The sequence below is a fragment of the Pocillopora verrucosa genome, chromosome 1 (genome assembly GCF_036669915.1).
Source record: "Pocillopora verrucosa isolate sample1 chromosome 1, ASM3666991v2, whole genome shotgun sequence".
NCBI classification, from domain to species: Eukaryota; Metazoa; Cnidaria; class Anthozoa; order Scleractinia; family Pocilloporidae; genus Pocillopora; species Pocillopora verrucosa.
Window position 1 is genome coordinate 28498559 of NC_089312.1, and position 14921 is coordinate 28513479.

The 14921-nt window shown below is 35.4% G+C and overlaps 1 protein-coding gene and 1 pseudogene across 1 annotated transcript; both read left to right on the forward strand.

Moving 5' to 3' along the window:
* LOC136279073 (uncharacterized) overlaps positions 1-14921 on the forward strand; it is a 59688-nt pseudogene that overhangs the window by 20749 nt on the left and 24018 nt on the right.
* On the forward strand, positions 3918-10840 carry LOC131790041 (GFP-like fluorescent chromoprotein amFP486). The gene is made up of 5 exons (XM_059107222.2): positions 3918-4040; positions 8825-8922; positions 9465-9683; positions 10039-10248; positions 10685-10840. The coding sequence occupies exons 1-5, from the start codon at positions 4023-4025 to the stop codon at positions 10806-10808; spliced, it is 669 nt and encodes a 222-aa protein (XP_058963205.2). The 5' UTR covers positions 3918-4022; the 3' UTR covers positions 10809-10840.

Here is a 14921-nt window from a genome sequence, read left to right on the forward strand (position 1 = left end):
TGGTGTTTCATAGTTTCGTGTTAGGTGTATATCAAGTTCAATACCTCCAGAGTCATAAGCCGGGCTTTTGGGGCTACAAAATTATAAAATAATCAACGCGTTATGGCAGGTCAATTTACCGAGAGTCAATTAAGTATAATTTCCTAAAATCGAAAGGAAAATTTAAAATCTGCTTCACTTGTGCTAAATACACGGATTTATCGTTTTAACTACTGATGAAATTCTGAGAGTGTGACTCGATTTATTCAAAAGAAATTATCCAAGCAGGTTACAAAAATGGTTTGCGAATTGTAAACTGATAATGTGTTAACAAAACCTCCCTAAATTATGGTGACGATACAAATTTATCGTTTATAATCACTTATGAAATTTCGAGATTGTACCTCAATGAATTCGACAGAAAATATTCAAGAAGGCTACAGAAACGGACTCTCAAAAACGGCTGTCGAATTCAAAAACTGTAAACAACAATTATTTACGTTAACCACGTGCTTACCAGCGTGCTTGTGAGCTCAAATTGCCAAGACCCCGTTTAACTACACGACCACACCTCAGACGCTTCTTGCAAAATGTGATGATTATCTATTTCAGAGATTGATTCCTTAGTTTCCATCATTAGGAAAAAAATATCGTATCGCAAGCATATTCATCATAACCCGAGCAGTAAGGATGTTGAGAGAAGAAAAAAGGGCTCCATGTTTTGTGAGACAACTGAACCATTTCCCAAACTTCGAACGAATCGAGTAGGAAGCATAAAATCACAGCGCTGAAAAGTACCATGATTAAACAATGAAATTTACTCATTCTGCAGTAGAAATAACTCCATTTTACCCGTGAGTTTATTTGCACCACACATTTGCGGTCCGTAACTTAATTCTCAAATGTTTGATCAATCTCTTTTCAGGAGTATCTTCCTTCTTGTATTTCCTTCTAGCGTTGCTCTTCGCTAGATATTCGCCTTTATACTAATGTCTTTCCTTGTTCTCTTTCGCGTTCCTTTTTACCATATTCCGCCTATTTTGGTGTCCTCTCTAACTTTCTTGCGTGTTTTTCTCGATTCCCTTTACGTCTTTTACTTCTTGTTTTTTTGGTCGCTCGGTCTCTTTCTTTTCATCCTATTCTCACTCAAAACTATCTCTCCACAAACTTGAATTATAACAATTTCCTCCCGTTGACAAAGCTTTAGCTCTGCCAGTATTGTTGCTTTGCGAGTTGATTAGAAATGGCAAAATACTGAGAATTACTGTTCAACTCCAACCTCACCAGTTTCATTTCCCGCTCAGAACGCGGGTTCCTAATTATTTGCTTACGCGGCTTCACATCTACTTGCCCACGTGAAGCCCTCGTGCAATGCCTAACCGTGCGCCCGCGGTACGCTACACTCGAATATGCGCACTTCATTGTCATCTGCCTGGCGCAAACTAACTGGGTATCCAAGTTACTCACGCAATCACGCCTGCGCATTACCTTATCACTCGGCCTTCCATTACGTAATGGCTAAGAGCCCGTGTTGCAGTTGATAAAAGCAAACATTAAATAGCTTAATTAAAGAAAGAGCTCTGATGAAGCAAGAGTTCCACTAACTGCAACGAATATTACTGCTACGTCCACGAAATTAGGTGCTCTTTAGCAGTGGGAACGATTTACGCAACTTTGGTACTTGAGGCACTGAAGTGAAAACAATTGTCTGCAAAGTCGATGGTAGAGACTAGTTACAACGTGAAAAGGTTGACACGTGCAGGACTGTGACTGCACATTGAAGAGACACTCTTCCTGTGTTTTAAAGGTTAATCTCATTTCAGCGTTTCAAGAAATGTCGAGGAAGTACAGTTAATTTTAAAAAAAGAAGTTCCTCAACAAAATCTGGGAAAAATAGTATCATAGATAGTATAAATAGAGTTCACGTATCTACTTTTTTGCCCCATCCCCATCCCTCTTCATCTCGGCACAGGTCGCCCACATTATGTGTTCATGGTTAATAATTGTTGACAATCTATGAGGCTTATCAATAAAGCTCTGAAAATTTCATATCTAAATTACATTTCGGTCTGAGTATCTCAGTAAAGTTAAATGAAATCGACGAATTTTAAAGATATTCAGACCGAAATGTATTTTTGATATGAAATTTTCAGAGATTTATTCATAAACCTCAAATAATTTGTTGGTCTCATGTCAACAATTTTCCCAAATTCTGTTGAAGCACTTCTTTTTGAAAGTTAGCTGTATTTCCTCGACATTTCTTCAAATGCTGAAATGTAATTAACCTTTAAAACATACGAAGAGTGTTTCTGCAATCTGCAGTCACAGTACTTCACGTGGCAAAACTGAATATGCTAAATGTATCACGTTGTAAATAGTCTCTACCATTAACTTTGCAGACAGTTGTTTGCATTTTAATGCCTCAAGTACCAGAGTTACGTAAATCGTTACCGCTACTAAATAGCAACTAATTTCGTGGACGTAGCAGTAATAGTCGTTGCCGTTAGTAAACCTCTTGCTTCATCAGAACTCTTTTGTGTCCGTGTGCTGCTCTCGAGGGTCCCTATTTCTGTTTATGTTTTTGACCTTGGCTTTAGCAAAGCACTGACTAATTAAATGGTGCCTCTTCCAAGTGTTATTTTGATTTTATAAAATCCAGTAGTGCGTCTTTGTTTGAATAAACCAGTTACTAACCATCAAATTCCTTAGGCTATTAACAGTCTCAAATCTAAGAAAAAGGAGTCGAATGATCCCTTTTATGTCACAAGATTTGAAACTTCTTTTAAATTTTACTTAAAATTAAAGTTTACGAAATCAGGTAGTTTCCACGAGGAATGTCGAAGATAGTGTTTATCTTTATTTTTTATAATTTTTTTTTTTTAAGTTAGCTGTATTTCCTCGACATTTCTTGAAACGCTGAAATGAGATTAACCTTTAAAACACAGGAAGAGTGTTTCTGCAATGTGCAGTGACAATCCTGCACGTGTCAACGTATCACGTTGTAACTAGTCTCTACCGTTGACTTTGCAGACAACTGTTTTCACTTCAGTGCCTCAAGTACCAGAGTTGCGTAAACCATTTCCACTGCTAAAGAGCACCAAATTTCTTGCCTCATTAGAATTCTTTCTTTAATTAAGCTATTTAATATTTGCTTTCATCAACTGAGTCGATAATGTGAATTTTCACCCAAGAGCCCTTCTAAAAAGATGTTTCGAGCGTTGGTCCTTCGTCAGCCAAGTCACGTTCTCAACTCAGTTTATTAAAAACCGAATCATCTGATTATGTAATCATTTGTGTCCGTGTGCTGCCCTCGAGGGTCTCTGTTTCTGTTTTTATCATTGGTTAATTAAATGGTGCCTTATGCAGGTGGTATTTTGATTAAAATAAGAGATAACATTCGTGCGTCTTTGTTTGAATAAACCAATTACTAATCGACAAATTGCATAGGGTATAAATAGTCTCAAATCTAACAAAAAGGAGTCGAATAATCACTGTTAATTAAAATTAAAGTTTACGAAATCAGGTGGTTCCCACGAAGAATGTTGTAGAAAAGGTAGTGTTTATCTTTATTTTCCATGCTCATAACCATTTATCTTGGTTTTGCACATTAGACTAAGGAAACAAAGTATATGCCACGTTGTAAAATTTCCGTAGAATTAGGCCTCGAGGCTTCAAAACTTTTGATATTGTTTTTCTGTCCGTGGCGATCGAGACATACACTTGGCGCCCAAAATGATCATTCAATATAATAAATGAGAATCTATTCAAAAACAATGAATGAATGAGGCTCTTTCAAGCGACGAAAATAGCTTTGCATACTTAGACGATACACGGGAACTAAGCATGAACCAATTGTTAAAGATCACACGATGGTTCACGGGGTATCATCTTCAACAATGAGCGTTTGTCTGTTCTATTCTATCTTTTAAAATTAAGCTACCCAAACGCTCCGGACAGTTCAGCTTGGTCAGCGACGGAGTGAACTACAACAGACTATCTCAGCTCGCAATCCAGTTTCGAAAATCAAGTGGTTTATCCTCAACATGTCTCTTTCAAAGCAGGTTAGTGAATTCTTGAAACTAAGCAAAGAGAGTCGAACTTACCCCGGAAACAAAGAATAGGGTAGAATCGTCAGGACTCAAATTGGTATGCCACACCCAGAACATCATCAAACATCTTTAAACGTAATGACCTTACAATAAAATCAGATAAAGCAATGATCCTAACAAGTGAGCTGTAACTTTAGCAATTGCAGAAAAGAATCTTGAAAATATTAGACTTCGACAGGATTCAAACCTGTGCCACTCAGATACTAGTTGGGCGCTGTATGCTACTAACCAACTACGAATCCACACGTTTGGAGCAATGGAAACTTTTGAGAGTTTCTTTCCCGTGGAGAATTCTGAGATTCATCTTAATGAATGAATTTATTTGACCTGCGGATGAAAATCAAGTAAAACAATAATCCTCACAGGTAAGCCCTTTCTGATTGTTCTAGCCTGTTCTCAAGTAGAATTGGCAAATGTTGAGGGCACAAAACTTAATCTTCGGTATTGGCCATTATCTATCGACTAAGGGGAGAAGTCGAAGTATTTTGGTTGATTCAGGCAATATTCTTTTGACCTCCTACAAGAGCTCCCCCGTCTTTGCTGTTAACTTCCAGTCAATTTTGTGTAGCTCCCTCTTTATACTTATGTATCTCATTAATGAAACCACGCCGGAAAAAAATTTCGCTAGGCAAAGATAAATGATAGGCTGAACGTGATCGCTTTATTTCGCCAGTTCAAATAGTTACTAAAACACATCATACCACACAAACCACAGACAGAAAAATGCCGTCGTAGTGTGTCGTTATACAAGCTAATTAACCTGCATTTATTTGTCAATTATGGCCTTTAATTCATTCTGCATGTCTCAAGCTTCTAACTCACCTCGAAGCTAAATTCAGTGCAGTGTTTGATTCCTAAAGCGATGAAATATTGCAGCACAAGGAAATATTTTAAAAGAGGGCCAAAGACTACGACAATTGTGTAGAGAGCCAAATGGTGTGAGGCTCGTGATGGACGGGAAATGGGCGTGCCGGCGCATTAATTTACTTCTTGTATCCCAAAAGTCCTCAACTACTTTTTTTGGTTATTTTTGTGTGTTTTTACTTTATTTTGAAATATTTCTATAACCTTGCGCTTGCTCTAGGTATATTATTTTAAAACAAAATGTATTCAGTGTTATTAACCCAATTACGTTTTAGTAAGCTGTTTTTATACAAAATTTTAATGTCACGCGCAACCCAAATTTATTCAGAAATACATTACATAATACTTATACATACCCATTTCCCATTCATCACTGAGTGTTTTAACGATACACCGAAATGCGTTAGCCTAGTAAATATTTTAAAATATATATTTATATAATATATAGTACCAGTACCATAATACTGACCATAATGCACTTGTTGATAAAAATATATTAAAGAAAACAAAATTATTAAAACCATGTCAAATGGGTTTAATGAAAAACCAGTTCCTTCTCCAAGAACAAAGAAAAATGTGCTTACAAGAGAAGAAATTATGTCGAACTTAAAACTAGTACCTTTACCAAGACAAAAATTTTGTGGAAAACCTCGTTACTTTTAGAAGAACAAAATATTCAAAGAAAAAACTTACACCTTTACCAAGATAAATTGTTTACTGCAGAACAAAATAAAAGAATATGCAAGTTCTCCTGAAAATTTAGTTTAAGATCTTGAACTGTCACAATATAAATACACTCCAGATGCACTTTTAACACACAAGGGCATTTACTCAATTTATATTTCCATTTCATGTTTACAAAAAATATGAATGTAAAATTATTTGTCATTATCATGCTATATATTTGTTAACTGACATTGGCTCACTTACAGATGTTTCTAATAGTTTCAGGAGTACGTGCCTAAAATACTATGGTTTAGATCCACCACACTATCTTTCCGCGCCTAATTTTGCCTTTGATGCAATGCTTAAAAGATGAATGTTAAACTCGAGTTGATTGGTAATATTGGAATAGAAAAAACCAGTCAACAAATGATGCGGGGTGACATAGGCAATATTACACATCGATTTGCAAAAGCAAATAATAAATATTTCGCTAATTTTAATGAAAATGAAGATTCTTCTTGTATTATTTATCTTGATGTAAATAATCTTTATGGCAGGGCCATGATTCAACCATTGCCAGAGGATAAGTTAAGTTTTGTTGATCCATCAAAATTTAAAATTGAAAATTATGTTGATAAAGGTGCTATTATTGAATGTGATTACATCTATATTGACAATTTACATGGTTCACTATGAATGTATCAACTTGCGCCAGACAAATATGTTCCATGTGATGATTTATAGCCTTATTGTAAAAAAATGGATTCTGAATTTAACCTTTCTAACAATAATGTTGCAAATTAGTTCCCAACTTCACATAATAAAAAGAGCTATGTATTATACATCGAAAATCTTAATTTATATCAGTCTCGGTGTGAAACTTGGAAAAGTACATCGTGTTTTGGAGTTTGATCAATCACCTTTTCTCAAAGATTATATCGACTTTTACACTGAGAAACGTAAACAAGCTAAGAATTCATTTAAAATATATATATAATAATGCTGTTTTGGCAAATCAATGGAAAATTTATGAAACAGATGTAATGTGAAATTCGTGATTCATCAAGAAAAACATTAAAAGATTTCTGCAAGACCAACGTTTCAGAGTTGCATCATTTTTAATGAAAATCTTGTTGGAGTAAAACAAATTAAAGAGATGCTAACGTTGAACAAACCATCTTATGTTGGTGCATGTAATATGGATCTAAGCAAATCTCTTATGCACGATTTTCGAATTCATAACGGATACTTCCTTAAATAATATGATATCGATGATGTAAAATTACTATTCAATCAACTGATTTGTTGTGCTATCACGTGAAAACTGATGGTGTTTACAAAGATTTGTTTCTAAATCAAACAACGTTTGATGATAGTGATCATGATAAAAATTCCAAATGTTATTTTGATTACCACAAAAAAGTCAATGGAAAAATGAAAGATGAAACTGCAGGTGTAACAACTAAAGAATTTGTGGTTTTTAAGATCTAAAATGTATAGTTATGTGCTTGGCGATCTAAAAGAAACCGATAAAGCAAAGAGCGTCAAGAAAAATGAAAATGAAATGAAAAAGGAAATACAACGGTAACATTATAAAGATTACATCTTGGTAATGCCAAATAAAAAGTATCACTTTCTTGTTATCATGATAAACGATATATATAAAATGATGGTATTTCAACTTTAGCTTATAGATATCAGCGGAGTGAAACCAAAGAATTAAATTTATCAGGGTAATCTTTCCATTTAAGCAACATCCGTTTATTTTTGTAGTCATGTTTCATTATTCTTTCTATTATAAAAATTTCTTGATCATGTGATTTGCAATTCTTTTTCATAAAGGCTACCTGCCATATTTTCACTCATTAACGTTGATTTCAGAGGTCACTGGCATTGTTGGCTCTATTGAATTTATAATATTTATATTAACTTCAAATACTTTCCTCTTAAAGTTACTTATATATTCTTTATAACCATTTCAAATTTAGCTTTATGTGTCATCAGGTTTTTTGGAAAAGTAAGCATTAAGATATAATACACCTACATTTTTCTTTCTTTTGTGCTTCACTTGGTGTTATTTTGATAATGTTATGATATGTATTATTGTAATTATGAAAATATTAATACGAGTTGTATTATTGTTTACTGTAAATTGCTTGAGGATCAAATTTTTCGGTGTTCCGTTGAATCTTTCTATATCAGATGATTTTCCTTAGTTTTGTGTGCTTTAAAGTGTCACTCCATTTTATTTTTAAGAACTGTACTTGTTTTAAAATTCTGTCCCTTTGCAATCCATACCAATGCAGGTTTTGTGCGTCAAAATGTTTTGTTTTAAAAGCATTGACAATGGTTCTCCCATCTTTAAATTTTTGTCGGGATTACCTGTGAATATTGCTGAAAACAACAATAATTGTCAATAGCTATTTCTTATCCTTATTCCACTTTGAATACCTATGCATGTCAACAAGATCAGCTGTCCAAGTATTATTTATTGCCTATGTTTTTGTCACGTTTGATTGAAGTTAGTGGAGTTTAATCAGATTGAGTTCCTTTAACTGCTAGCTTTCGGTCTTCTTGGCACTGTTCGCAAAAAAAGTTTTCGGATAAAAGACTAAGCTGAATTCAAGATAGTTTGCAACGCGGTTTTGTTAACAACGGTTAAACTTTGTTTAAATAACCGTTCCATTGTTTTTAAGAGTTTATTTGGCGAACGCATTTCAGTGTATCATTAAAACACTCAATGATGAATGGGAAATGAACGTCAATAAGCATTATCAAATGCATTTCTGAATGAAGTTGCGTTGCGCGTGACACAAGAAATTTGTTCACAGTTCACAGTTTATTAAAATATAAATTATATTAATAAACTAGCTGCGCGTGGCATATTTAAAAACACTGAATACAATTTGGTACAAAATGATGTACCCGGAGCATCCGCAAGTTTACAGTAGTATTTTGAAAATGACAAAAAAAGCACAGAAAATGTATTTGGAGAAACAAAAAGTAAATTAGTGCGCCGGCGTGCCCATTTTCCATTAATCAGGCGCACTGAGTTAATTTGATATGGCGTAAGCTGTACCTTAAGAGTAGAAATCAATAATTCCTATTGTAATGCGCATGCGATTGCAGCTAATAAAAACAGCTTGGGTCTTTGAATTATCAATGTCAGTAGAAAATAATAGTTTCTTTACTTTTTACTTATTCAGGTCATTCTAAAAGACATGAATTTGAAATTTGAAATGAAGGGTAGTGTCAATGGACATTACTTTGAGATCGAAGGTGAAGGAAAAGGAAAGCCTTACGAGTAAGTGTCTCTTAAAAGACAAACCACGATGAATTATTTCATTATCATGTATTACGATTTATTTTTAAACACAGAGTTGATAAGATTACACTGCAGTCGTCACATAAGAGCCTGATATCAAAGTATCAATGATTTTGGGAAATTATCAAAAATTAATAAAGATTTTTTTGAAAAGCAAAGTGAACAAGATCAAAGATTTATGTGAAGATTTTCCGCGAAAACTATGTCTTGTTTTTATTCGAATTTGCAAATTACCTACAGTGTATGACAGCACCTTTTTCATCTGCTTCCATGATCAGGCGAAGTGTAAAGGCTACTGCAGTGCTCAGTCACAGCTAAATTCATTTGCGATACAAATTACCAACCGTCTATGACATCGACCGATTCTTCACCTGCTTCCAGAACCAAGCAAAGTGTAAAGCTACTTCAAATCATCGTATAAAAGCTCAGTCACAGCTAAATTTATTTGCCATACTTTTTTAGGTCATACATGAGCTGCTTCTGAAAATAATTTCCAACACTCTTATCTTATCTTATTTTAGAGGAGTACAGAAGTCCACGTTTTGGGTAACCAAGGGAGGACCCCTTCCATTTTCCTTTGACATACTTTCGTCAGTCTTCAAATATGGAAACAGATGCTTTACTAAGTATCCTGCCGACATGCATGACTATTTCAAACAAGCATTTCCTGCTGGAATGTCATTTGAAAGGACATTTAAATTTGAGGATGGAGGAGTTGCTACAGCCAGTGGACATATTTGGTATAAAAGTGATGATTAGTCTCGAATTGACACAATACTCTCAAAAAATTAATCTTCAAGGTCATTTTTTACACGGAGAATGGAGCGCCCTTTTTGAAAGTGTAACTTAGTTGTGATTCTCCCAAGAACGCTTCTTGTCTGGCTACAGGGGAACAAATGTACACAAAAAGCATAGTGACCAGAGAATATGCAGACCGCTAAATTTTGAAATAGGCATCTCTGAGAAAATGGATTAAGTTTGAAAAACGTCGTAGCATTATTCTACAGAGTACATGGCACTCTAGGTATGTGACACAGTTACAAGAGTAATTTTTACATATTTTAATTGATATCTCAAATTTTCTTAATCATACAGTCTGGAGGGAAATTGGTTTAAGCACACATCCATGTTTCATGGCGTTAACTTTCCCGCTAACGGACCCATAATGCAAAAGAGGACAATTGGCTGGGACCCTTCCTTTGAAAAAATGACCGTCTCCAACAACATATTGAGAGGTGATGTAACTATGTTCCTGCAACTCAAAGGGGGCGGTTATCACAGTTGCCAGTTTCACACTTCTTACAAGTAAGTATTCTGTTTCTGTAACAACTCCAACGGTTGAATATCATTTCTTTTGAGCATCTGGATCTCATCTTCTGTGTTTTAAGGGCATAAAAGCAACCGAAGAGAACGCTAAGATGAAAAAGGCCTTGAGAAAACGGCTTAACACTAATTTCCCTTGTAGATAAAATGTTTTGGATCGAATAAGATTCTCCACAAGATACTATAAGTTATCTATTATAATATCCTTTAAAACTTAGAACTTTCCCTTCCCTGTATTTCTTAGTAAAAGATGTTCAAGGAAAAACAATCATTATTAATACGAGCAATTGCTGAACTTCACTGTAAAAGCAAAGTTCAAAAGCATTGATGTTGATAAAACAAGTAAAAAACCCAACGCTGATAGGTGACGTAAAACACATATTTTGTATTTTTATAAGTTTTTTTTCCTTTTGCACAGAACAAAGGAGCCGGTCACGCTGCCTCAGAACCACGTCGTAGAACATCGCATTACGAGGACCGACATTGAAGACAAAAAGGTCGGGCTAGAAGAAACTGCTGTGGCTCATGTTAACCCTTTGTAACTGGGATGGAACTAGTTTTATTACTTCTTTACCTCTGACGATATTGTATTATGAATCAGGTCAGTTGAAAAATAAAAAAAAAGCATTGATGATCAGCTGTGTAATTGTCCTTCTCCCTAGGTAATGGACATTAAGCGAGTAAATTGTTCATCCTTATCATAAAATTGAGATATGAATTTTGAGAAACTGTGACTTTAGCACAAAAATAACCAACTCAGAACTTACAGAGTGATTTACATCAACTAAAATCCCTAATAGCAGCAACTGACTTACATCTCTACCGAGGAAGCCAAATAGACGCTACACTTCTACTTCCTTTTTTTACCTTTGTTTCGTTTAAGCAAAAAAAGCAACGGTTAGGAACTGAAATTAAATGTAAACAAGGTCGCTACAAAGAGTTAAGACTGCTCATAACTCTTTGCATATTTATTGAAACACCCTGGGGCACGAATTTGTGGTATCAAGGGAAAGCAGTGCCACAAGTACGAGCGTTGCCTTTAACTTTTTCGCTGCATGAGGGCACCTAAGGGAGTGGAGATAAAGTATCGGCAGCAATATTCCTTGCTTTTTTTCGGGATCGGGCGAAACAATCCCCCTCCTTCACCAGGGCCGTTCAGCCGACCTACACAGCACTGACCAAGTAGACTGAATGTTTTAGATGTAAAGAGGGCTTTTCACCAGTCTTCATCCTTGTTGAACTAGCTTTACATTGTCTCCTACTTACTAAACTAACTTCAATGCCAAAGTTAAAAGATAACTCCTTAAATGTGATTTGATCTGAACAAGTGCGTTTGAATAGGCTTGACCACAAAACCATTTCTATATTAAAGAGACAATCAACGATTTCATGTCATTTGAAGAAACAGTTGAAAAAACCTGATCGATTTTTCTGTAATCCGATTTAATATGCAATGAATAATGTTTCTGCTTAGATCAACCGAGAAGGTTGACAAGAATACTAAAATTAGTGTGGAAAAAAATAATGGCATTGGGCTTTTCAAAACTGTTTTGACGAAATATTTATCAGTTCTGTTATTCTATTACACAAATTTTGAAAGCTACACAGCCTTTGCTAAAAAAAGAAAAAGAGGGGAAAGGGAACAATTTCACGCCACTTGAAGAGATAGTTGGAAAAAAATGATTGATATTCTCTCCTCATTTCAGGCTAGAATACTCGTATTAATTTGAGTTAAATCGCCTACTTTTGTAAAAACTGATTAAAGCGTCGCATGCAGAGGGCAAAGTTCACAATCAAAAATAAAAACTGCTTTCCATCGAAAGGGAATATCTGTGACCCTTCACGGGAAAACAGGGAATAAGGTACAAGAACGCGTGCAATGACACGACACGCTAAGCGAGTCACCAATCTCACGGATATGTGAATATTTTATGGCATATTCTATAAGCCTCCCAGCTAGTGTGCCAAGTCTCACGCTTAACGTGCGATATAACTCGAGTGCGAAAAGACGAAGGTCATGCTCTCGCTACAAAAGAAAATGACAATCAATTTAATTTCGGCACGGCTTTCTAAATATATTTATTTAATTCAGTCTTGAACAATTTTATTCGTTAAAAAAATGGAAAAAAAAAATTGAAAAAAAAAAAATAAACATGAGCGAAGTCTTTTCCCTAAGTATAACCGTTTCTTCAGTGTTCATTTTGAGTTCATTTCATTCTTTTTTCGTTAACCAAGAACTCGTCGTAAACAACTCCATCTTGGTTCGCTTGGTTTCTACATGGTTTCGCAATGCATTGAAACTCTAAGACGGTGCCCAAAAGAGATGTACTGTCATGATTTTTCAGTAAAAAGAGAAAAGACGACAACGATTTCCAAATTATAAGAAATTATGAAGAAAAACAAGAGGTGCTGAAGTCTAGTGGCACAACACGAAATAACAGCGGCATCAATCACAGAAAAAAAAAACGTGTAGTGGGACAAGAGACTGAAATAGAATTGAGCGAGTAAAAGTGCTCGGTCATTTTAAACGACAATACTCGTTGCACGTGCATCTTGAGGCCTGCTCTACGGAAAGTAACATGATGTACATAAACGGTCATATGCAGCAAAGGAATAGTAAAAATGTTTAATTTGGTTGTGTAGTATAGGTCTAGGGCAGCATTTTTTTCCCCTTTTTTACGGTTGATAAAAAGATTGATCACTAAGACAAGGTAAACATCGGCTTCATTGAAATCAAGCGACTGGTTTCAAAATTTAAAAAATATATATATATATAGTCGACCCTAACTGACAGTGGCGCTCAAGGACCACTTGTTGTTTGACAATTCAAAAGTATTCTCAGGGTCTCGGGGCAGACCCCAAAATCTATTCAGCAGAACCTGATACGTTGAAAGTTAAATATAATAAATCATAAGTATGTTTCCCTTGTACAGAATTCAGTTTTGACTTCTGAGTGCCGAATTGCCGTCTGCATGCGACTTTTAAATCAGTTTTCAGAAACAAGCAATCCAAACTCGACAAGAAACATTGCTCCGGGGCCAAATATTATTTGACAGTTCAAAGCGCAAAAGGTAGTCGTTACGAAACCTCGCTAAGCAGCTCTCATGGGTCCTCTCTATTAAACTCTTACTACTGGTATTATTATAGAGAGATGACACTTGTTGCCCCTGAATGGGGAAGATCAGCATGCATTCAAAACATTGTGGAGCCTTCGATGCGATGAGTCATTAAACAGTTCTAGAGGACGTTTACATAAGTAAAAGTAAAGCTTCAATGTCTACTTAAATTTCTTTTTTCGCTAAAGGATGATTGAAAGATGCACACCCTCGCATGCTGAGCCGCAATGTGAAATTACTTTGCCTATCGCTTTACGCGTCAATCGACGTTTCTCGCTTTCCTTTTCAATTGAATAGTGTAAACATAGTTGGCATTTGATGGTAGTCATATTGATTAAGATTGCACACCCTTGAATACTACGAAAAAAGAATGAAATGCGCAGCATTTAACAGTCTCAACAGCGTTGCTTCAATTGAAAATCGAAATGTAGCTTTTGAAAGCAATAGATTCATACTAAGAGGAATTCGGATAAGGCGAAAAATCTAGATAAATGTGAATTCTGTAAAATTCCTTTAATAGCAATCCTCCTTAACACTCCGGTCAGTTCAGCTTAGTTGGTGACGGAATGAACTACAGCAGACTATTTCGACGCAAAATCCAGTTTTGAAAATCAAGCAGCCTATCCTCAACATGCCTCTTTCAAAGCAGGTTAGTGAATTCTTGAAGCTAATTAAAGAGAGTCGAATGTTCCTCGGTAACAAAGAATAAGGAAAAATCGTCCGAACGCAAATTGGTATGCCACACCCAAAACATGCTCCTTAAACGTTATGACCTTACACTAAAATCAGATAAAGCTATGATTGCCGCAAACTAGCTGCAATTTTAGTAATTCCACAAAAGCTTGAAAAAAATAGGCTTCCACAGATTCAAATCTGTGCCTCTCAGATACTAGTTAGGCACCGCTACTAAGCTACTAACCAACTAGAAATCTTTTTAATAGTTTTTCTTTCCCGTGAAGAAATCTGAACCTCCCACCTGTCACTGGTGGTTAATTTGGATTCAATTTTGTATAGCTCCACCTTTGTGCCCTGTTTCCCCCGTCCTGATAATGTGTAAAGACTTGCCCCCGAGTAGATGAACCCTTCTCAGTAATGACACCACGCAAACAATAATTCCACGAGACAAAAATCAATGATAGACTGTATTTGGTCGCTTTTGACAGAAAAATACCGTTGTAGTGTGTCGCTATACTAGCTAATTAACCTGTCTTCACGTATCAGTTATGGCTCATTTAATTCATTCTGCATGTTCTCAAGCTTCAAACTCGCCTTTCAGTTTAATTCAGTGCAGCGTTTATTTCTAATTCAATTAAATATTGCAGCTCATGGAAATATTTTGAAAGAAGGTCAAAGAGTAGGACAATTATGTATAGAGCCAAATAGTGTGATAGTTATTTTCATAGGGCGTAAGCTATATCTTAATAATAGATATCGATCAGATAGTGAGCAAGTTATCCACTGGAAAATTAAAATGCCAGCTTAGGTTTATGAATTATTAGTGTCGGTAGAAAATAGTCGTTTCTTTGCTTTTTACTAATT

Bases quoted from the DNA above. Each gene is read 5' to 3' on its own strand.
- LOC131790041 (XM_059107222.2), top strand. The intron at 9,684-10,038 runs GTATAAAAGTGA...TTAATCATACAG, and splicing joins ACAGCCAGTGGACATATTTG to TCTGGAGGGAAATTGGTTTA. The intron at 10,249-10,684 runs GTAAGTATTCTG...CCTTTTGCACAG, and splicing joins CAGTTTCACACTTCTTACAA to AACAAAGGAGCCGGTCACGC.